Raw genomic sequence first — 24,236 nt, 5'->3', positions numbered from 1 at the left:
AAGCCAGAAGACCAGGGAGTACATCTTTAAAATACTGAAAGAAAAACCAAGAATTCTATACTCACAGAAAATATTTTTCAGAAACCAAGGTGAAGCGACAACTCAGTCAACTGGTATAATATAGTTTATAAGGTCTATATTCTAAATCTTAGTTTGGTGAGCAACTGCTGGGGTCTTAAAAGCTCACAAGAGGCCACCCAAGATACAACTATTGGTCTCTACTCATCCAAAACAAAAGAGAAAGAAGGAAACCAAAGATTCAGAAAAGAAACTAATCTACAGGACCAAAAATCTACATGAACCCCAGCCTCATCAATTCTGAGACCAAAAGAAGTAGATGGTGCCTGGCCACCACTACCAACCTTTCTGATCAGGGCCACAATAGATGGATCCTGAAAGAATGGGAGAAAAATATAAAACAGAACTCAAATTTTAAAAAGTTCATTCTTACTAAACCGGTTGAGACTAGAGGGTTCCCCGAGACTATCTCCTTGAGATACCCTTTAAACTTTGAGCCAAAATTACTTCTGGGAGTCACCTTTCAGAAAAACAACAGAATGACTCATAAAATAAAGAGTATCAGCCATGAGTACTGTGTTCCTTTAAATAATCTTCTATGTAAGACCGAAAGGTCAACATTTACTCTAAAGATGAGAAGGTAAGGGGTGGAAAACAGGGCAACTAGATTATTGGAAACAGAACAACTAGAATGGAAATAATCAGAATGCTGACACATTGTGAAAAACGTAGCCAATGTCACTGAACAATTTATACAGAAATCATTAAATGGAAATCTAATTTGCTGCATCAACTTTCACCAAAAACACAATATGACTTTTTTTTGTGCTTTATAATTTTTTTATTTATTTATATTTTTATTGTGCTTTAGGTGAAAAGTTTACAGCTCAAGTTAGTTTCTCATATAAAAATTTATACACACATTGTTATGTGACCCTAGTTGCTATCCCTGTAATGTGACAGCACACTCCTCCTTTCCTCCCGTGTTTCCTGTGTCCATTCAACCAGTTCCTATCCCATTTTGCCTTCTCATCCCACCTCCGGACAAGAGCTGCCCGTGAAAACACAATAAAATATAATTAATAAATAAGTGAACAAATTTTTAAAAACCCAAGGTGACATAAAGACTTTTTCAGACACACAAAAGCTAAAAGAATTCAACAGCCTTCCTATACCAGTCCTCTAGGCAGAAGGAAAATTCTATCAACTGGAAATCTGGACCTACACAAAGGAATGAAGAGTGCCAGAAATGGTAACGATGTGGGCAAATAGAAAAGATTTTTTTGCTTATTATAACTATTCCTCACTTATCGACTATATCATTATCCAACATTTTGCATTTACAACAATAGTAAAAAAATCTACTATCCAACTATTTTGCACGTTGATAACTTACGTTCGGCAGTAACAAGTGCTGAGGTGCAAGGCAAGAGTAATGTTGGCTGTGAAGGTTAAGGTAATGTGTCAACTTGGCTGGGCCATGATTCTCAGTGGTTTGGCAGTTATGTAATGATGTAATTTGGCACCTGTGTAACGATGCTGTCATCCTCCATTTTTCAATAATGTAGATTTTCACATAAATGACCTGGTCTTTGGAACTTAACCATGTCAATAAGTGAGGAATGAGTGTATTTAAATATCTTTAGAAGATAACTGACCAACAAAGAAAAGCCCAGGCCCAGATGGCTTCATTGCTGAATCTCACCAAACTTTTAAAAAAGAATACAAATTCTTCCAATAAAATAGAAAAGGTGGGAACACTTTCCAATTCATTCTATGAGGCCAGTATTACCCTAATACCAACACCAGAGACATCACAAGAAACCTAGAGACCAATATGTCTTATGAATATGGAAACAAAAATTCTCAAAATATGTTTACACACATATTTGAATGGCTAAAATTAAGAACTGACAAAATCAAGTGCTTGTAAGAAGACAGAACATTGGAATATTATACACTGCTGGTTGGAATATAAAATGATGCAGTCACTTTAAAAAATATTTTGTCAGTTTCTTATAAAGTTAAACATACACTTACCACAAGGTCCAGTCATTTCATTCCTATTTACCCAAGAGAAATAAAAGTATATGTCCATATAAAGACTTATACACAAATGTTCATAGCATAACTATATTTGCAGTTGGCAGAAAAGAGACGCAACCCAAAAGTCCCTAATCAAATGAATGGATAAATAAATTATAGTGTATGTATACAATGAACCACTACTCATCAATAAAAATGAATGAACTACTGATACATGCAACATAGATGAATCTCAAAATAACATGCTGACTAAAAAAGGGCCAGCTCTTCCTCTCGAAAAAAGGAGTATGTACTTTACAATCCCATTTATATAAAATCCTAAACAATGCAGACTATTTATAGTGACAGAAAGTAGATCAGTGGTTGCCTAGAGACCACCGGGGTCAGGGGAAAGGATTACAAATGGTGATACAAAAACTTGTGCAGGTGATGAATACATTATTATCTTGATGGTGGTGATAGTTTTGTGGGTGTATATGTATGTCAAAACTTATCAACTTGTACACTTTTAATATGCACAGTTTACTCTATGTCAATTACATCTCAATGAAGTAAAAAAAAAAAAAAAGATGGGGGATGCCAAACAAATGTACTTACGCTGGCCATTCAATAACTGATAGGGTAATACTGAAAGCATTTTTAATCTATCTTGCTGATGTACAGACAACCCTTGGTAAAACTAAACATGGAGAACTACTCAAAGCATATAAATGTGAATTTCTGTAAACTTAAAAATACTTTCATTAACCTACATTATAATTTCAGAGGTATTCAATCTTAATTTTTGACTGATCTTCAGTTAGTAGCACTGGAAACCCTCCCAGTTCCACTCTATCTGTGCCAAGTACTACAATTAATGTGATCTGTAAATAAACATTAAGATGCACCCCCAAAAAAACACTCCTGTAAGAAACTCTAATAGGTTTCCTTAAAACTGAAAATACCTGTGTGAACAATATCTCAATTGAGTAGAAATCACAAAAGAGATTCCTATTACCCATATTAATCACCTTTTAAGAAAGAATTCCCCAGTTATATTTACCTTAAAGGTATAGACAGTTACCCAAACAGATTTATACTATTTCAAAGCTTTCTTAAAAAGCTAGAAAAGCTTAAAGGTAAAAATCCTAAGCTAGGTTTTTCTTTACCAATGCGTATGCCCACTGTTTTAAAGACAAACAAAAAGTATGCTGTATTCACTAACAAGAAAAATTATGGAGTTTGGGATAGAGTTTAGTCAATCAAAGCCACTTTACACTCATGATATTTATGCTAGGTAAACAATGACATTACCTAACTCAAGCTACCAATATCTCTCACTTTGACTACTGCAATAGCCTTTTCAAATTTTTTTAATTCAGCTGAACTCAATCTTGATAGACTCTGAATCTCAATTTCTTCATGTATTAAATAGGGCAATAACATTTCCAACCCTTTGAGGTTTTGTGAGCATTAAATGAGAAAACAGGTTCAGTGTGTTGCTTAGCACACAGAAAGTGCTGCACAAATGTTACCTATTTATTACCTGAATAAATGTTCAGCCTCCATGAGTCCAGTGCTGGAATGGCATCCCATATAAGAAACAAGTCTAACCTCAAAAAAAAAAAAAAAAGGTTAAAAACATTTTAAATCTTTATAGGAAAACCTCAAAGGAAACAGATTCAATTCAAAATCCACAGCAACACTTCTTACAGTAACTTGTTTCCCAATTCCTTTTGCTCACAGTGTTTCTCACAGCCCCGCACCTGTTCTGAACCCTCTGTATCCATTCCCACTCTTGATTCACAATTTTAAAAAACTGCTCTTTTGGCTCTTTCTATTAATCCCCTTTTCTTATAAGCAGTTCTCATTCTACCTGCTAATAAATTAATCATCCAGTCTTGCTCCTTGAAATTCTTCACTGTTTTTTTACTCATTATCCTTTTACACAAGCTAAGTCTAGAAACTGAACTAGCAGATCTAGAATCTTTCCTAGTACGTGAGAAGCAGAAGAGAAGCCAGAGAGAATTTTCTTCTTTGAGTGTAAGTAAATATCGCAAACACATAATTTAATATCTCCTCACCTCAACGCAGTATTTAATTATTATTATCATTATTATGGCTATTACAAGACCCTGAGAGTTGGCTGTCAGTCCACTTCAGGAGCCCTGAGTGCTGAATGCCACCAATGAAATTCTTAATGTGTCCAAGCCTTTCCATGTTACTGGAAGCCCTCAAAACACCTAAACCTTACTGTGTTCTAGGTTGAAGTTAGGAGTATCCCTAACTCACCATTTTGTTTTACAACTCTGTTACACGCGTATCACATTGCTAAAGTCCGTCCTCCCAGTGAAAGTTCTGTGAAAAAGCTCCTCTAGCTTTTTTATAGCTCTGTACCTGAGGATTCTGGCATTAGGGATGTGTGGTAGTTTGGTTAGGGTTAGAAAGGCATGGCCAGAAGCAAAGAGAAATCATACACACTTGACATTGCCCCTCTCCTTTTTACCACCAATCTTCGTCTTGATACACTGTGTGGTACGTTTTTTCCAGGAAATGCCTTGCTCCCAGTTATGCAAAGAAATTTCTAGTTGTCTTTCCCCACATATTCTCAAGCCACGACCTGACAGGTCTGATTTTTAAGTGGGCATAGCTGGTTTACAATGAGAACCATGCCACAACAAGAGGCCACTCTCCAACTGTGAGTCAGAGAATTAAGAGCAACATAATTGAAAGCACACAATAGTACTTACTGCAGTAATGCTTTTCTTATCCTATTTGTAATCTTACCATAATTAAAAGTGGAATACTTTCAAAAAGAAGTTTAATTTCTTTCCGTCATCCATATTCCAGAACCCCCAGTTAGCTTGCAGTTTTTTTTTTTTTTTAAACAAAATCCAATAGCTTCTTCACTAGTGTTTCTACTTCCACTTTTGGCACCCTGCAATCCACTCTTCCCAGAGAAGCACGAGTGATCTTTTTAGAACATAAATCAGATCATTTAGCTGCCCTGCTAAACTGGCTGTCCCCACCAATAGCTTCCCATCATCCCTACCAAGGCCTACAGAGTCCTGTGGTGTGATCTCTTAAACACACCAAAACATGTCTTCTCTACAAGGTGTTTGTATTTGTTGTCCTCTCTGCCCAAAACACTCCTCACCAATCAAGGAAAAGCTAATTACTTCTTCTGAGGCAGAGTAAGCTGTTAAAGTCCTTAAAACTTATTTCTATGGCCAGTAAGATGACCAAGTTGTCGAATCCTTGTGTACTCTTCATTCTAACAATCTGCCCTGAACACTCGGAAATCCTTCTTCCCTTCTCTGAAACTAACATTTGTACTCAATAAGATGGCAATCGTATCTGTTCTCTGAGTCTGTGGGATCCAAATCCAGTATTCTCTGGTAGCAGTTGCCAAAGGTCTGCCTACCACCATTCCGCTGAGGAGCACCTCACAGCCCAGGAGAACGACTTCGCTATATTGATCCAAGCTGCAAACACCTGTGAGAGAATCACTGCTGATGGCAGTTCTGTGAAGCATTCAAAATGCCTTAAAATAACCTCACCAGAGTGGGAAGATTCAGTTCAGCAATCTGACTTGTGCCGCATTCTATAAAGCTTTAACAGTGACCCTGTCACAAGAAGAACAGATGCTTTGTCCTGGTCTTCTGATCAGCTGTATTTAGCAGCCAACACCCATCTTTTGCAATACAATGCCACCTCTGAGTTCCTATTCTCATCAAATTATCACTGGTTTGGCCAACATATAAATCAGATACTATAGTTAACAAATTCACTTGTCTGGGACTCATAAGGACCCAAGACAATTAATTAAACTTCCTTGGAAAAGAATAGCCTCTAGTCACCTGGAGACAAGTTTTAAAGTTCCTAACTACTGTAACACTTCAGGCACACCAAAATGGTAATCTGGAAGACAGCCGCATGTCACTTTCAATGGTGCACCTACACTGAAAGCAACCTTCCCTCTCTAAAATAAATAATTTTTAGTCAGCTGAATTTTGAACAATGACTGAGTTTTCTCTAAAATAAGGACTGTGACAGCTACCTTAATGAAAGGCCCAATAAACTCAGTGCAAGGGGCTCATTGTGCTGACACTGTCACCTCACCTAAGACTTCTCCTGGTTCATCCTGATGAGCTGACAGGTCACTGGCATCAGCGCCTTGCCCAAAATTCTTGTTTATTTCACACATAAAAACACTGTCCACTCAAGACAACTGCAATCCAGACTCCTTCCTCTGCTATGAAGTCTTTCACCCCTGACTTCTCTCAGCACTTGGCAAAAAGGTAATCATTTCCCACCCATATTAATAACTACTAAAAAGTTATGGAGGTGCTGGCAACATGGCCCAAAGAAGGACCAGAGAACTAACCCTCAACAATTACGAATTAAAAAAAAAAAAGGATCAAAATCACCTGGGGAAGAAATTACTTTCCAGCATTAACAAATGCTTGGTAATATTATGGTAGTTTGGAAAAAGTTGTAAAGTCAGGACCTGAAAATATCAGTCCCTGGCCAAGTAATCACAGAAAAATAAAAATCACAGAAGACATCCTTTAAACAAACAAGCTTTGTTCTAACAGGAACTTCAAGTAAAAAAAGAAGCCAATTAAAAAAAAAAAAAAAGAACCTCTCCATTTCATTTAAAAGGAATGAAACTAAATACATGGATGCTCCATAGACACATCCAAACTCCCTGACCCTGAGGGACTGAACTACTGGGCTGAGGGCTGTGGGGACCATGGTCTTGGGGAGCATATAACTCACCTGGCATAACATAGTTTATAAAGAAAATGTACTACATTCTACTTCGGTGAGTACCATCTGAGGTCTTAAAAGGTTGTGAGGGGCCATCTAAAATGCTCCACTGGTCTCACCCCATCTGGGCAAGGGAGAATGAAGAAAATCAAAGACACAAGGGAAAGATCAGCCCAGAGGACTAATGGACCACAACTACCACAGCCTCCACCAGACTGAGTCCAGTACAACTAGATGGTGCCCGGCTACGACCACTGACTGCTTTGACAGGGATCACAACAGAGTGTTCTTGACAGAGCTGGAGAAAAATGTAGAACAAAATTCTAACTAGCAACAACAAAAAAAAGACCAGACTTATGGTCTGACAGAGACTGGAGAAACTCCAAATATATGGTCCCCTGGATAACCCTATAGCTCAGTAATGAAGTCATACCCTTCAGCCAAAGATAAGACAGGCCCATAAAACAAAATGAGGCTAAATGGGCACACCAGCCCAGGGGGCAAGGACAAAAAGGCAAGGAGGGGATAGGAAAGCTGGTAATGTGGAACCCAAGATCGAGAAGGGGAGAGTGCTGACATGTCGTGGGGTTGGCAACCAATGGTACAAAACAGTATGGACATTAATTGTTTAATGAGAAACTAGTTTGCTCTGTAAACCTTCATCTAAAGTACAATAAAAAATTTTAATAAACAAAGTAAAAGGAATGAAAGAAAGGGAAAGAAAAAGAGGAACAAAAACAATGACCATAACTGTAGATTCAACATGACTACAAATTATTTGCACCAACTCCTATAGGAAGGGACAAGAGTAATGGTTGAACAACATGATGAACATAATTAATGTCACTGAACTGTACATGTGAAGACCGTTGAAATGGCAAATGTTTAGTTACTTACATATTTACCACAATAAAAACAAACAAAAAAGTGGAGTTTATTTCCCACTCCTTGAACCTGAGGAGGCCTCGTAACTTGCTTCGACCAAGAGAATGCAGGATGAATGACACTGTGCGACTTCTGAGTCCAGGCCTCAAGAGACTTGCACCTTCCACTCTCACCCTCTTAGAACCTAGCTGCCATGTGAGGAAGCATAGCCAGCTTGTAGGAGAGGCCATGGCACCTTGGCTGACAGCTCCAACCCACTGCTAGACATGGGAGTGAGGCTATCCAGGTCCAAACTAGCCCCTAGCCAACCTACCAACTGACCACAAACACATGACCGAGCCCAGCTGATACCATAAAGAACAGCAAGTCATGCTAGATGAGCCCTGCCCAAATTATAAGCAAATATACAGTTGTTTAAGCCACTAAGTTTTGAAGTGGTTTGTTACACAGCGACAGATAACTGAAACACCCGCAAGCAGTTGAGCCTAACTAAAAACATCAACAGTGACCCACTCAAAATCAGCATGTGCATTCCCAAAATGGCAAGAAATTGAAATTGCTAAAGAACAATACACAATACCACCATCTGCTGACAAGACATGTATCAGGGAATCCCAGCAAAACACTTAAATTTTTCAGTCTGTTCCTCTGCTACCCTATATGTAAATGGGAAACAGGCACTGAATGCCCAGAGAAGATATATGCAGATACGTGTATCCAACAAAGGACTCATATCTAAAATATACAAAGAAATTCTACAAATCAGTAAGAAAAAGACATACAATCCAATTTAAAAATGGGCAAAAGACTTGAACAGGCATTTCACAAAAGAGGATACTGAAAAAACCCAACATGTACACGAGAAGATATTCAACATCAATAGCCATCACGGAAATGCAATTTAAAACCACAAAAAGACACCAGTACACCTCCAACAGGCTAACTAAAATTAAAAGGACTGATAATACTGTAAGTGTAGTCAAGGATTTAGCACAACCAAAACTCTCATACATTGCTGGTGAGGGAAAAATACAATCACTATGGAAAATTGTTTGGTAGTATTTACTAAGGCTAAACACACATGTATACCCTATGACCTATCAATTCTACTTGGTACATACCCAACAGAAATGAGAGCTTATGTTCACGAAGAGACATGCATAAGAATGTATACGGTTGCATTATTCATAACAGTCCAAAATGGGAAAAAAACTCAGTGAAAAAATTATGGTATGGTCAAAACCAAAAAACAAAAGCCACTGGCTTCGAGTCAATTCTGACTCACAGCAACCCTATGGGACAAAGTAGAACTGCCCCATAAGGTTTCCAAGGCTATACTTCTTTACGGAAGCAGGCTGCCACACCTTTCTTCCATGGAGCAACTGGTAGGTTCAAACCACTGACCTTTTGATTAGCAGCCAAGCATTTAACCATTGCGCCATCATTCTTCTGTGTCTTTTTTCACTCAAAGTTGTGAAGGTCAAGAATCTAGTTGCACAGAGCAATGGCTTGTTCTTTATGATACAGTATAGACAGAGTAGAGAATAGAATATTACACAGCAATCATAAAGAACAAGCCATTGCTCTATGCAACTAGATTCCTGACTCACAATGTTGAGTGAAAAAAGACACAAAGGAATATAATATGCTTTTATTAATATGAAATTCAAAAACAGGTAAAACTAATCCATGGTAATAGAAGTCAGAATAGTGATTATCTTTAAAAGCCGTTTATACAAAAGAGATACTAGAACATTTCAATTTTTGATAAGGTTTACTTCTAGCCTTTGATGGGGCAGTCTTAAAACTTCTCTATGGCTCATTTTAGAGGAAAATATTTTAATTTTCCTTCTCTGACAAGTTTCTGCCTTACACATGTTCCAGCTTTAGCAGGTTTTACTGTACAAATATGAAGGTATCACTCACCCACACCTACCTTACATACACACCCCTCCTTTAAATCCTTCGATGATTCCCCACTGCCTATAAAATAAACTCTGCACTCTTTAGCATAGTACTTAAGGCCCTTTAGGATCTGGCCCCTGACTACTTTTTCTCTCTCACCATGTACCAAGTTCCAGTCATAACAAATTACTTGTAGTTAACACAAAAAGCTATGCTTTTTCTCACCTCTGTATCTCTGGGTATGTAACACATCCTCCACCTAGAACAGCAGTTTTCAAAGTGTGATTTCAGGTGGTCTATACACACGAGATCAAACTATTTTCAAAACACTAAAATGTTTTCATAACACCGTTATTTGCCAAATCTGGAGGGCATTCTGCTCAGTGAAATAAGCCAATCACAAAACAACAAATATTGTATGGTCTCACTTTTATAAAATGCCAAGAATAGGTACCCATACAGAAAGCAACATTCTCTGATGGTTACCAGGGATGGGGGGGAAGGGGAGAATCATTTTTTAGATAGAGCCAAAAAAAAAAACGCAAACCCATTGCTGTCAAGTCAATTCCAACTCATAGCGACCCTACAGGACAGAGTAGAACTCCCCATAGGGTTTCCAAGGAACAGCTGGTAGATTTGAACTGCTGACCTTTTGGTTAGCAGTGGATCTCTTAACCACTACACTACTAGAAGACATTTGTTATTTTTGGTAATGGGAAAGACAATACCCAATATGGGTGAAGTCTGCACAACCTGACCAAGATAAATGAAGATGATAAGAAGTATGCAACAATAAGGACAATTTCAGTAAATGCTATAACATATACAATTTTGCAACAACGGTAACAGCAACCAAAAAATATGAGTGTGGTTGCATAGTCAGGTATGTATGCATGTATGTGTATAAGAAGGCGTATGTGAGTACATGTGCATGCAAGTATAGGTTTGTCTGTAAACCGTATACATACACATATTTGTGTACTACATATATATTCATATATATAATAAAGCACATGGGGGCACAGATACAGAGACTTCTTATTCATATACAAAACCCCATGGGACTGGTTTACTTGGTTAAAAGATTTAGGACCACAGTCTCATGGGACAACTCAGTCAATTGGCATAACAGTTCATAAAGATAACGTTCCACACCATAGTCTGGTGAGTACCATCTGGGGTCTTAAATGCTTTCGAGGCCATCTAACTATTGGTCTCTACTCGTCTGGAGCAAAAGTGAGTGAAGGAAACCAAAGACTCACAAAGAAGAAACTAGTCCACAGGACTAACAGCCCCCACAAACCACAGCCTATTCTAGCCTGACACCAGAAGAATTAGATGGTGCTCGCCTACCATTACCCACCGTTCTGACCAGGGACACGACAGACAGTCCCAAATAGAATGGGGGGAAAATGGAGAACAGAATTCCGATTCTTAAAAAAGGCCAGACTTACTAGACCAGTAAGACTAGAGGAACCCCCGAAACTACTGCCCTAAGACACCCTCTGAACTTGGAACTAAAGCCTCTTCCAGAGGTCACCTTTCAGCCAAATAATAGATTGGCTTATAACATACAGGCAGTCCCAGATTATGAACAAGATCCATTCCTAAGTCTGCCTTTAAGTCGAATTTGTAGGTAAAGTCAGAGCAGGTACATAAAGGTTCTTACTTAGCGTCAGTCAAATGTTTGTCTTAGTATATACTATATATTTTACCTTTCTATATATATAAAAACTCTGTGAGGCAGTTCTACTCTGTCCTATAGGGTCGCTATGAGTCGGAATCAACTCGACGGCACTGGGTTCTGGGTATACATATAAAGGAAACCCTGGTGGCATAGTGGTTAACAGCTGCGGCTAAGGTTAGTAGTTTAAATCCACCAGGCACTCCTTGGGGCAGTTCTACTCTAACCTATAAAAAAAAACCTATAGGGTCACTGTAAGTCGGAATTGACTCGATGGCCACGGGTTTGGTTTAGGATTTTATGCATATAAAATGAGCCCTGGCGGCACAGTGGTTACAGTGCTCTGCTGCTAACTCAAAGGTCAGTGGTTCAAACCCACCAGCCACTCAGCAGGAGAAAGATGTGGCAGCCTGCTTCTATAAGGGTTTACAGCTTTGGAAACCCTTTGGGGCAGCTGCACCCTGTCCTTTAGGGTTGCTATGAGTTGGAATCAATTCAACAGCAATGGGTTTTTTTATGCATATAAAACACTTAAAAAACACTTCTAAACCAGGCAATGTTTTCATGAGCATCACAAAGTACACTGTTCATTATTATGAACCACTGTATGTGTTTAACTCAAATTTTTAATACAATAGGCTTTATGGCAGTCCATTCTTAAGTCCATTCTGTAAGTTGAATGAGCATACCCCAGAGACTACCTGTAAACAACATCGCCCATGAGTAACGTGCTCCCTTCAGCAATCAACTATACCAGATCAAACAGTCAACATTTACCCAAACACAATGATGAGAAGGTCGGCGCGGCATCGAACTGTATCAGTAATATTTATTCTTCATCACCCTGCACTTACAGTTAACACTGTCCTTGATAAAGCAGTAAAAATAATTAAATGTCTGCTTATGCATTCATCTTTTTAATACTCTATATGACAAAATCGGAAGTATAAATGCACTTCTGTTGCATACCAAAGTATGACAACTGCCTAAAGGAAAAGCACATGTGCAACTGAGCTGTGAGCTGAAACAGCCACTTCTTTCATGAAATACTATTATTTTCTTGAGTAAACAACTGACAGACAAATTACGGTTTTTCAGACTTGAGTATCTGGCAGTATTTTTCACAAAAATGAGCTTAGCACTTCAAGGAAAACAAATGACATTATTTGCTGCCCGTCATAAAATTACAGAGTTTTTAGGCAAAAATCAGAATTTTAAAAACTTGTATTCACTTACTGTGAGCTTGACAGCTTAATACTTAAAGACTTTCCTGATGAAATCGGTGATACTAAAGAATGTGATTTTTTAATTATATAGCAAAATATGTCAGACATTTGGAAGATCTGCACAACTCGGCAAACCAATATTTCCCAACTGATCAAATCATGATGTTTTAAAATCATGCATGGGTAATAAGATGCATTAGAAGTACAAGACACGCCAACCGATTTTAATGTCATCGAGTACAAAAGTTCATTAATACAGTTTCAGGTTCTGCATTAACTAACCTTTAAGAAACTAATACTTGTTGAGTTTGGGTATAGTATCAAAGAAGAATATCCATAATTACCTGAAAAGGATAGTAAAATACTCCTCCTTTTTCCAACTACATATCTTTGAGGCTGGATTTTCTTCACATACTTCAACCAAAAAGACATCACAGCAGACTGAATGCAGAAGCAGATATGAGAATCCAGCTGTCTTCTATTAAGTCAGACATTAAAGATATCTGCAAAAATGTAAACAATGCTGCTCCCTCTTCTCACTAAATCTTTTTTGTTTTAGAAAGTATAGCTATTTTCCATTAAAAATGTTATATATGCTTATTAATACGTAAACTTTATTGTTATTTTAATGAATATTTTATTTTCTTAAGTTTTAATTTCTAATACAGTAAATATTCATAAATATAAACCATATGAATAAAAGCTCTTTGAGGTCCATAATAATCTTTAAAAGACTAAAGAGGTAGGAGACCAAAAAGTTTGAGAACTGCTAATCTAGAATTTCCCCTGCCCTACTTGGGGCAAACGAGGATCTGCTCCGCCAGAAATCTATGATATCTTAGGTAAAGTTTTTTGCTTACCAAAAACAAAACAACGATTGCCTTTGAGTCAATTCAGACTCATATCGACCCCACAGGACAGAGGAGAACTGCCCCATAGACTTTCCAAGGAGCACCTCGTGTATTCAAACTGCCAGCCTTTTGGTTAACAGCCCGTAGTACTTAATCACTACACCACCAGGGTAAACAGCAAAGACTACGTCCTTTCACAGGCACTTAACAAATGGTGTGTTGAATGAACATGGCTAAAGTGCAATCCAATACTGAATACTCCACTCCACTGTAAATACACACGGGTGAAGATGATATTTCAAACTGGTTATCTTTATCTTGTGTATCTACCATGCCCAAATCTCCTCTCTCAAAACTCGAAACACTGCTGGTGGGAATATAAATTGCATATATTTTTAGAAGACAATTTTGTAATATCTATTAAAAAAATTAGAAAAATACACATTTAGAAATTTATCTTAATAGATACTATCCAAAATGACATGTACAAGATTATTTATCCAGCACTGTTTATAACTGAAAAAACTGGGGAAAAAATGATTGTTCAGAGAATAATAAAATAAGTGGTTCCTCCACGTTCCGTAATACTCTACAGGCAAAGGAAAAAAAGAAAAAAAAGGAAATTCCTGATGTACTTATAAGTTACACTGTTAAAAGAGAAAAGAGCAAAATACAGAACCAGTTTTGTAAAATGGGGGAAAAAAGGATATCTATACTGTCAGTTTGTTGAACTGTGGGGGCTTTCGTGTTGCTGTGATGCTGGAAGCTATGCCACCGGTATTCAGATACCAGCAGGGTCACCAATGGAGGACAGGTTTCAAATGAGCTTCCAGACTAAGACAGACTAGGAAGAAGGACCCGGCAGTCTACTTCTGAAAGGCATTAGCCAGTGAAAACCTTATGAATAGCAGCGGAACACTGTCTGATACAGTGCTGGAAGATAAGCCCCCCAGGCTGGAAGGCACTCAAAAGACCACAGGGGAAGAGCTGCCTCCTCAAAGTAGAGTTGACCTTAATGACGTGGATGGAGTAAAGCTTTTGGGACCTTCGTTTGCTGATGTGGCATGACACAAAATGAGAATAAACAGCTGCAAACATCCATTAATAAATGGAACCTGGAATGCACGAAGTATGAATTTAGGAAAGTTGGAAATCATCAAAAATGAAATGCAATGCATAAATAATGATATCCTAGGCGTTAGTGAGCTGAAATGGACTGGTATTGGCCATTTTGAATCGGACATACAGTCTACTATGCTGGGAATGACAACTTTAACAGGAATGGTGTTGCATTCATCATCAAAGAGATCGTTTCAAGATCTATCCTGAAGTACAACACTGTCAGTGACAGGGTAATATCCATACGCCTACAAGGAAGACCAGTTAATACAACTATTATTCAAATTTACGCACCTACCAATAGGGTCAAAGATGAAGAAATAGAAGATTTTTATCAGCTGCTGCAGTCTGAAATTGATCGAACACGCAATCCAGATACATTGATAATTACTGGCTATTAGAATGCGAAAGTTGGAAACAAAGAAAAAGGATCAGTAGCTGGAAGATATTGGCCTTGGTGACAGAAACAATGCCAGAGATCGAATGATAGAATTTTGCAAGACCAACAACTTCCTCATTGCAGATATCTTCTTTCACCAACATAATCGGCAACTATACACATGGACCTCGCCAGATGGAACACACAGAAATCAAATTGACTACATCTGTGGAAAGAGACGATGGAAAAGCTCAATATCATCAGTCAAAACAAGGCAAGGGGCCAACCGTGGAACAGACCATCAATTGCTCATATGCAAGTTCAAGATGAAACTGAAGAAAATCAGAGCAAGTCCACGAGAGCCAAAATATGACCTTGAGTACATCCCACCTGAATTTAGAGACCATCTGAAGAACAGATTTGACCCACTGAACACTAGTGACCGAAGACGAACTGCGGAATGACATCAAGGAGATCATCCGTGAAGAAAGCAAGAGGTCACTGAAACGACAGGAAAGAAAGAAAAGACCAAGATGGATGTCAGAGAAGACTCTGAAACTTGCTCTCAAACGTCAAGCAGCTAAAGCAAAGGGAAGAATTGATGAAGTAAAAGAATTGAACAGAAGATTTCAACGGGCGTCTCGAGAAGACAAAGTAAAGTAATATAATGATATGTGCAAAGAACTGGAGATGGAAAACCGAAAGAGAAGAACATGCTCAGCCTTTCTCAAGTTGAAAAACTGAAGAAAAAATTCAAGCCTCGAGTTGAAATAGTGAAGGATTCTAGGGCGAAAATATTAAACAACGCAGGAAGCATCAAAAGAAGATGGAAGGAATACAGAGTCATTATATCAAAAAGAATTAGTCGATGTTCAACCATTTCAAGAGGTGGCATATGATCAGGAACCAATGGTACTGAAGGAAGAAGTCCAAGCTGCTCTAAAGGCATTGGTGAAAAACAAGGCTCCAGGAACTGATGGAATATCAATTGAGATGTTTCAACAAACAGATGCAGCGCTGGAGGTGCTCACTAGTCTACGCCAAGAAATATGGAAGACAGCTTCCCAGCCAACTGACTGGAAGAGATCCATATTTATGCCTATTCCCAAGAAAGGTGATCCAACTGAATGTGGAAATTATAGAACAATATCATACGCAAGCAAAATTTTGCTGAAGATCATTCAAAAACGGCTGCAGCAGTACATCGACAGGGAACTACAAGAAATTCAGGCCGGTTTCAGAAGAGGACATGGAACCAGGGATATCATTGCTGATGTCAGAAGGATCCTGGCTGAAAGCAGAGAATACCAGAAGGATGTTTACCTGTGTTTTATTGACTGTGCAAAGGCATTCGACTGTGTGGATCATAACAAATTACGGACAGCATTGAGAAGAATGGGAATTCCAAAAGACTTAATTGTGCTCATAAGGAACCTTTACATAGATCAAGAGGCAGTTGTTCGGACAGAACGAGGGGATACCGATTGGTTTAAAGTCAGGAAAGGTGGGCATCAGGGTTGTATTTTTTCACCATACCTATTGAATCTGTATGCTGAGCAAATAATCCGAGAAGCTGGACTATATGAAGACGAATGGGGCATCAGGGATTAGAGGAAGACTCATTAACAACCTGCGTTATGCAGATGACACAACCTTGCTTGGTGAAATTGAAGAGGACTTGAAGCACTTACTAATGAAGATCAAAGACCATAGCCTTCAGTATGGATTGCACCTCAACATAAAGAAAACAAAAATCCTCAGAACTGAACCAATGAGCAACATCACGATAAACAGAGAAAAGACTGAAGTTGCCAAGGATTTCATTTTACTTGGGTCCACAATCCACAGCCATGGAAGCAGTAGTCAAGAAATCAAAAGACGTGTTGCATTGGGTAAATCTGCTGCAAAGGACCTCTTTAAAGTGTTGAAGAGCAAAGATGTCACCTTGAAGACTAAGATGCCCCTGACCCAAGCCATGGTATTTTCAATCACATCATATGCATGCGAAAGCTGGACAATGAATAAGGAAGTCCGAAGAATAACTGACACCTTTGAATTGTGATGCTGGTGAAGAATATTGAATATACCACGGGCTGCCAAAAGAATGAACAAATCTGTCTTGGAAGAAGGACAACCAGAATGCTCCTTAGAAGCAAAGATGGTGACACTGTGTCTTACATACTTTGGACATGTTGTCAGGAGGGATCAGTCCCTGGAGAAGGACATCATGCTTGGCAGAGTACAGGGTCAGCGGAAAAGAGGAAGACCCTTAGGGAGGTGGATTGACACAGTGGCTGCAACAATGAGCGCAAGCATAACAACGATTGTAAGGATGGCACAGGACCAGGCAGTGTTTCGTTCTGTTGTGCACAGGGTCGCTACGAGTCGAGGGCAACTGGACAGCACCTAACAACAACAACAACAAACTTTTTTTGCTTATATATGTATACTTTATGCATATAAATGCATAGAACGCACCAACATTAGTAATATTCGTTGTTGCTAGAGAGAGGAACTGAGTGGTTTGGGGTATAGAAGCAGGAAGAAAACTTCACTCTATACCTTTTGTGTCCTTGGTATTTTGAATCATGTAAATTTAACATCAACTCAAATAATAAACCTAAAAATGTATAAGAATCCTCATTTCACATAAGGAATTCATCGTTTTTTCTCTAGCCTCAAAAAATATCAATCCCTATTCATTAACTCGAGGTTCCAAAACCAAAAGCAAACCCACTGCCATGGAGTTGATTCCGACTCATAGCGACCTTATAGGACGGAGTAGAGCTGCTCCAGAGTTTACTTGAGGTTCAGTGCTGCCTAAATCAGGTATTTACAATTGATGTAAGATTGAAAGATACAAAAACAGTGCTGCAGATCGATATCCAAATGGCAGTGTGAGGAGCGCCACTGACCCACTCTCCAGTGAAACTGGTAAAACGATTAAGAAAATTAAAACTCTGAAAATGGTCCTAAGAGCAAAAAGCAAATGAAGAAAATCTATTCAAGAAAGTCTATGAAAAATCAGTAAGAATGGCAAGAGTCTGTGGTATCTGAACCAAAACTGCCCCCTCCCAGGACCTCCCCCTCCACCTCAGGGAAGCAGAGATTCCATTCCAGACTGGTGCAACCAAGAATACAGTGCTCCCTCTCCACCTAGCTCCTGGACTGGAGAGTACCCTCTGCATTTGTCATCCTTACCACCCCCACCCCTGTTAGTGAAGCTAAGTCCCAGGCAAGTGCAGTCAAGAGGCAGGGACTTCCTTCTTCCACCTAATTCCCGCTTATGGATTTAGAGGCTCTATGGTACTGGGTTTTTAGTACATTGAGCCTGGTATGCCGAAAATACTATACAGCCCTTCTTCAGGCTCTTCAGGTGGTGATTCCACACCAAGAGAGGCAAACCAAGAGGCCCTCAGGCTACTGCCTTTCCTCCACTCAGTACTCAATACCTAGAGCAGGGAGTCATTCAGAGAGAAATTTGCCACTGTGTCCACCCCCAACTCCAGAACTCTGGCACACAGATTTTGCCTCAGGGAAAGGCAGGCCAGAAAACAGTTAACTCCTCATCTCTTCCCAAAGGAACTGGCTTTACTTCCAACAAAGTATAAACCTGAGGGCACTCTCAAAAAACAGTGGAGACTGTATTAAAAGGCAATCGGGAGAAGATTCACAGATTTAATAAAAATACAGCCTAGACTATAGAATAAAGTAGCTCCCAGAAAATAAGACAGCTGAAATGAGCCCTCCTGAGGTCAGAGCAAAAGAAGCCCTGGTGGAGCAGAGATTAAAGCACTTGGCTGCTAATAGAAAGGTCAGTGGTTCAAACCCACCAGTCTGCTTCCCCTATGAGGCAGTTCTAGTCTCTCCTATAGGGTCCAACAGCAGTGGAGGTCAGAACAAGTATCAAACACTGACCTCAGACTAATGCATCAGAGGAGCCAGTTTAGTTGGTAAAGGAATTTATGCCCCAGGGCATTTTGAAAACAATAGGGCAATCCTATATCCAGCAATTAGTGGAGTTTAACAGCTGGGTGTGGTCAGGGAAAGAAGGAAGACAGCCCTACTGGTACCACTGTCATCCCAGGGTATAACCAAAATTGTGCCTCCCTGAGAAATTAACTTCAGAGGCTTAAAACTGTTACGGAGGATTGTTTGTTGTTGTTAGGTACCGTCGAGTTGGTTCCGACTCATAGGGACCCTATGCACAACAGAACAAAACATTGCCTGGTGCTGTGCCATCCTTACAATCGTTATGCTTGAGCTCATTGTTGCAGCCACTGTGTCAATCCACCTCCCTGAGGGTCTTCCTCTTTTCCCCTGATCCTGTACTTTCCCAAGCATGATGTCCTTCTCCAGGGACTGATCCTTCCTGACAACATGTCCAAAGTATGTAAGACGCAGTCTCACCATCCTTGCTTCTAAGGAGCATTCTGGTTGTCCTTCTTCCAAGACAGATTTGTTCGTTCTTTTGGCAGCCCGTGGTATATTCAATATTCTTCACCAACACCACAATTCAAAGGCATCAATTTTTCTTCTGTCTTCCTTATTCACTGTGCAGCTTTCATATGCATATGATGCGACTGAAAATACTATGGCTTGGGCCAGGCACACCTTAGTCTTCAAGGTGACATCTTTGCTCTTCAACACTTTAAAGAGGTCCTTTGCAGCAGATTTACCCAATGCAATGCGTCTTTTGATTTCCTGACTGCTGCTTCCATGGCTGTTGATTGTGGATCCAAGTAAAATAAAATCCTTGACAACTTCAATCTTTTCTCCATTTATCATGATGGAGGATTAAACTATCATATGGAGGATTAAACTTCACTAAAATAATACAGCCAGTCATTAAAGGAATAAATAAGCACATAACAATATCAAGTCCCGGTGGGAGGAACCAGTACCCAAAGCTGCTACAATACACCGTCTAAAACAAAGCCACCAATCTGTCAGCAGAGGCCTGTATGTTATTATGATGCTAAACAGGATTCAGATGCGCTTCCAGACTAAGACAGATTAGGAAGAAGGGGCCTGGCAATCTATTTCCAAAAATCGGCCAATGAAAGTCCTATAACTAAAAACGGTCCGATCTACAATTGATCATGAGGATGGTATGTGACTGGGCTGCATTTCTTCCGTTGTACATAGTGTCGCAATGAGTTACGGGCTAACTCCGAAGCAGATAACAGTAAGCATCCAACAAAAAATTATAAGGCATGCAAAGAGACCAAAAAGCATGACCTATACATCAGGAGGAAACCCTGGTGGTGCAGTGGCTAAGTACTACAGCTGCTAACCAAAAGGTCGGCAGTTCAAATCTACCAGGTGCTCCCTGGAAACTCTATGGAGCAGTTCTACTCAGTCCTATAAGGTCTTTATGAGTCAGAACTGACTGCACAGCAACGGGTTTTTATACATCAGGGAAAAAAAAAAGGCAGGCAACACAACCGCCTGTGAGAGCAACCAGCTGTTCAATTTAACAGAAAAAGATTTCAAAGTAGACATTTTATATATACATATATATATTTACAGGACTAAAGGAAACCATGATTAAAGAAGTAAAGTACAATGACACTGTCATATGGAAGAGAGACTATCAAGAGATAAATTGTTTTTTTTTATGGAAATTATGAAATTGAGAAGTACGATAGCTAAAACAAAAATTAACTAGAAGGGCTCAACAGTAGATTTGCACTGGAAGATTTAGTGAACTTGAAAGTAAATCTATATAGATTATGCAAGCTGAAAGACAAAAAAAAGGAATCTAAAAAAATGAACAGAGCTTCAAAAATGCAAGACACCAAGAAGTACACCAACATACATCCAATGGGAGCATCAGAAGAAGAAAGAGAGTAAGGAGAAGAAATGATATTCAAGGAAATAACATCTGAGAAATTCCCAAATTTATTGAGAAACCGAAACCTAAGTATCTAGGAACCTCCATGAACTTCAAGCAGAACAATGAATTTCAAGTAGGATAAACAATGAACTTCAAGTAGGACCTGTGAACAGGCACATCACAGTAAAAATCATGAAAATCAAAGACAAGGGAGAAACTCTTAAAAGCAGAAAAAGGACCATCACTTACAAGGGAACACTGATAAGATTAACATCTAGCTTCTCAGTAGAACAATGGAGGCCAGAAGGCAGTCGGAGGCCATGTTCAAATTGCTCAAAGAAAAAAACTGCCAACCAAGCATACTGTAGCCACCAAAGCTATCATTCAAAAATGAAGGCAGAAATAAAGCTCCCAGATAAACAAAAATTGAGAGAATTTGTTGCTAGAAGATCCACCTCACAAGAAATACTAAAGGAAGCTTTTCAGGGTAAAAGCAAGTGACCCCAGGCAACAGTTCAAATCCACACACACAAAGATCACTGGCAAAGGTAGTTATGACATTATAAATGCATATTTTTCTCCTTTCTTCTGATTGCAGTGCCATGGATCACTTTTGTGCGGCTTTTCTCACCATGGACTTGTAACTCCCACCCAGATGACTGGATAGGACTGTGCAGATAAGGTCACTGTGGCCCACTAGGAAGGATTGGTCAGTTTTGCCATCCCACTGGGCTTGAGGTGATCCATTCAAGAAGTGGGATAGAGAAGATCCAACCACCACCAAGGAAAGGGAGCCAAGAGCAGAACGTGTCCTTTGGACCCAGAATCCCTGCGCCAAGAAGCTCCTAGAACCAGGAGACCGAGAGACAGAGACAGAGAAATAGACAGACATGCCAAGAAGTTGTGGCAAAGAAAGGGTGGCAGGAGAGACGGGCAGGAGATGGCGCAGCAAGCTTCCCAGCCCACAGAGCGAGAAAGCTGAGTGCCTCTGGGCCAAGGCTTACAGGTGAAGTAGGGTACCTCTGGGCACTTACTGGCAGAGCTAAAAGAGCTTTGTAACACCTGCTGGGGCAGAGCAGAGGAGCTAGGGTGGAGCCTGCCTGTAAGCACAGCTGGGAAGAGGTTGTCCTGATGGAAGAACTGTATCCTGAGTGTTCCTCAACCTGAAATGTAACCTGTTACTTCCCAAATAAACCCCATAATCATGAGTACTGTCTGTGAGTTCTATGTGACCACTGCAATGAGTTATCGAACCCAAGAGAGAAGTAGATAGTGCTGTGGGAGGCATTGGCTGGTGTCAGAATTGGCAAAGATGGTGGATACAGGAGGCATGTCTGACCTTTGCCTCATAGGAATCAGCTTTGGGCTATTGATCTTATATTCTCCTTCCCCTTTGTGAAGTTAAAGGAGGTCAGATGCCGTCCGCATACACACCATTTTTACATTGATTTAAAAAGCAATAGTATCAATAAAGAACAGTAACGAATCTGTGATACATTTCATAACACGGTGGAACCTGGAAGGCATTATGCTGAGCGAAATTAGTCAGAGACAAAAGGACAAATATTGTATAAGACCACTATTATAAGATCTTGAGAAATAGTATAAACTGAGAAGAACACATACTTTTCTGGTTACGACGGAAGGAGGAAGGGAGGGTGGGAGAGGGTTATTTACTGATCAGTTAGTAGATAAGAACTACTTCAGGTGAAGGGAAGGACAATACTCAATACACGGAAGGTCAGCTCAACTGGACTGGACCAAAACCAAAGAAGTTTCCAGGATAAACTGAATGCTTCAAAGGTCAGCGGAGCAAGGGCGGGGGTTTGGGCACTATGGCTTAAGGGGACTTCTAGGTCAATTGGCAAAATAATTCTATATGAAAACAGTCTGCATCCCACTTTGAAATGTGGCATCTGGGGTCTTAAATGCTAACAAGCGGCCATCTAAGATGCATCAATTGGTCTCAACCCACCTGGAGCAAAGGAGAATGAAGAACACCAAGGTCACACAATAACTATGAGCCCAAGAGACAGAAAGGGCCACATGAACCAGAGACTTACATCATCCTGAGACCAGAAGAACTAGATGGTACCCGGCCACAACCGATGACTGCCCTGACAGGGAGCACAACAGAGAACCCCCGAGGGAGCAGGAGAACAGACCCCAAATTCTCACAAAAAGACCAGACTTAATGGTCTGACTGAGACTAGAGGAATCCTGGTGGTCATGGTCCCCAAACCTTCTGTTGGCCCAGGACAGGAACCATCCCCGAAGACAACTCATCAGACATGGAAGTGACTGGACAATGGGTTGGAGAGAGATGCTGACGAAGAGTGAGCTACTTGTATCAGGTGGACACTTGAGACTGTGTTGGCATCTCCTGTTTGGAGGGGAGTTAGGAGGGTAGACAGGATTAGAAACTGGTAAAATCGTCACGAAAGGAAAGACTGGAAGGAGGGAGCGGGCTGACTCAATAGGGGGAGAGTAAGTGGGAGTATGGAGTAAGGTGTATATAAGCTTCTATGTGACAGACTGACTTGATTTGTAAACTTTCACTTAGAGCACAATAAAAATTATTTAAAAAAAAAAAAAGCAATAGTATAAAATAATACGTACAGGATATGTAGCTGAACCCGTAACATCTAGAAATGTAATATATTTGCCAGTAACAAACAGAACAAAGGAGGTCGGTAGGAACAAAGCTGTAATGAGCTAATGCAATAACAAGAGATGTAATAAATATTTAATTATTAATTAAATAATTAAAACAATGTATTATACGGTTTGAAACATTAATAAAGTAATATGTATAACAATTAAAAAAAAAAACCATTGCTGTGGAATCCATTCCGACTCAGGGAGACCCTACAGAACAAGGAAGACTGTCCCACAGGGTTTCCAAGGCTGTAATCTTTACAGAATTAGAGCCCTGGTGGCACAGCAGTTAAGAGCTCGGCTGCTAATCAAAGGTCAGCATTTAAGAATCTACCACCTGCTCCCTGGAAACCCTATGGGGCAGTTCTACTCTGTCTTACAGGGTTCTATGATTTGGAGTCTACTCGACAGCAACAGGTTACAGGTTTAATCTTTATGGAAGCAGGCTGCCACATCTTTCTCTCACAGAGTGACTGGTGGATTTGAACTGCCAATCTCTCAGCAGCAGAGGGCTTTAAACACTGCACCATCAGAGCTCCATCAATTACGTAAATGGATTAGACAATCCAATCAATTAACAGATTGTCAGACTGGATTAAAAAACATGATCCAATTAAGTGCTGTCTACAGGAAACACGCTTTCGATTCCAAAACATTTTCCAGGTTAGGCCATAAGCAGGGCCATAAAACAAAGCTCACTTAATTTAAAAGGACAGAAATAATGCAAAGTATGTTCCAGACTATAATAGAACGAAATTAAAAATCAATCACAAGAAGTTCAAGACTCACAAACATGTGCATATTAAACCCCACACTCTTAAACAACAAATGGATCAAAGGAAAAATCAAATGGAAAATCAGAAAATATGTGGGA

At 39.6% G+C, this 24,236-nt stretch overlaps 1 protein-coding gene across 22 annotated transcripts in view; it reads right to left on the bottom strand.

The window, feature by feature from the left end:
• The window catches only part of R3HDM2 (R3H domain containing 2), a 177,843-nt gene that overhangs the window by 111,140 nt on the left and 42,467 nt on the right, over positions 1–24,236 (bottom strand). For 17 of the 22 annotated variants that reach the window (XM_023557962.2, XM_023557944.2, XM_064284011.1 and 14 more), the window contains one exon: positions 3,590–3,652. Coding sequence is in view for 14 of the 22 variants with exons in the window: in XM_064283994.1 (XP_064140064.1) it covers positions 3,590–3,652 (63 nt within the window). In the remaining 8 variants the exon portion in view is untranslated. Of the gene's footprint in view, positions 1–3,589; positions 3,658–12,860; positions 17,098–24,236 lie in introns of those variants that run through there. The other 5 variants (XM_064284006.1, XM_064284008.1, XM_064284007.1 and 2 more) reach the window with 3 other exon arrangements.

This window comes from Loxodonta africana, chromosome 4 (assembly GCF_030014295.1).
Source record: "Loxodonta africana isolate mLoxAfr1 chromosome 4, mLoxAfr1.hap2, whole genome shotgun sequence".
In the NCBI taxonomy this organism is placed as follows: domain Eukaryota; kingdom Metazoa; phylum Chordata; class Mammalia; order Proboscidea; family Elephantidae; genus Loxodonta; species Loxodonta africana.
Note: the sequence above shows the minus strand (reverse complement) of the source record. Positions and strands in the feature narration are given on the sequence as shown.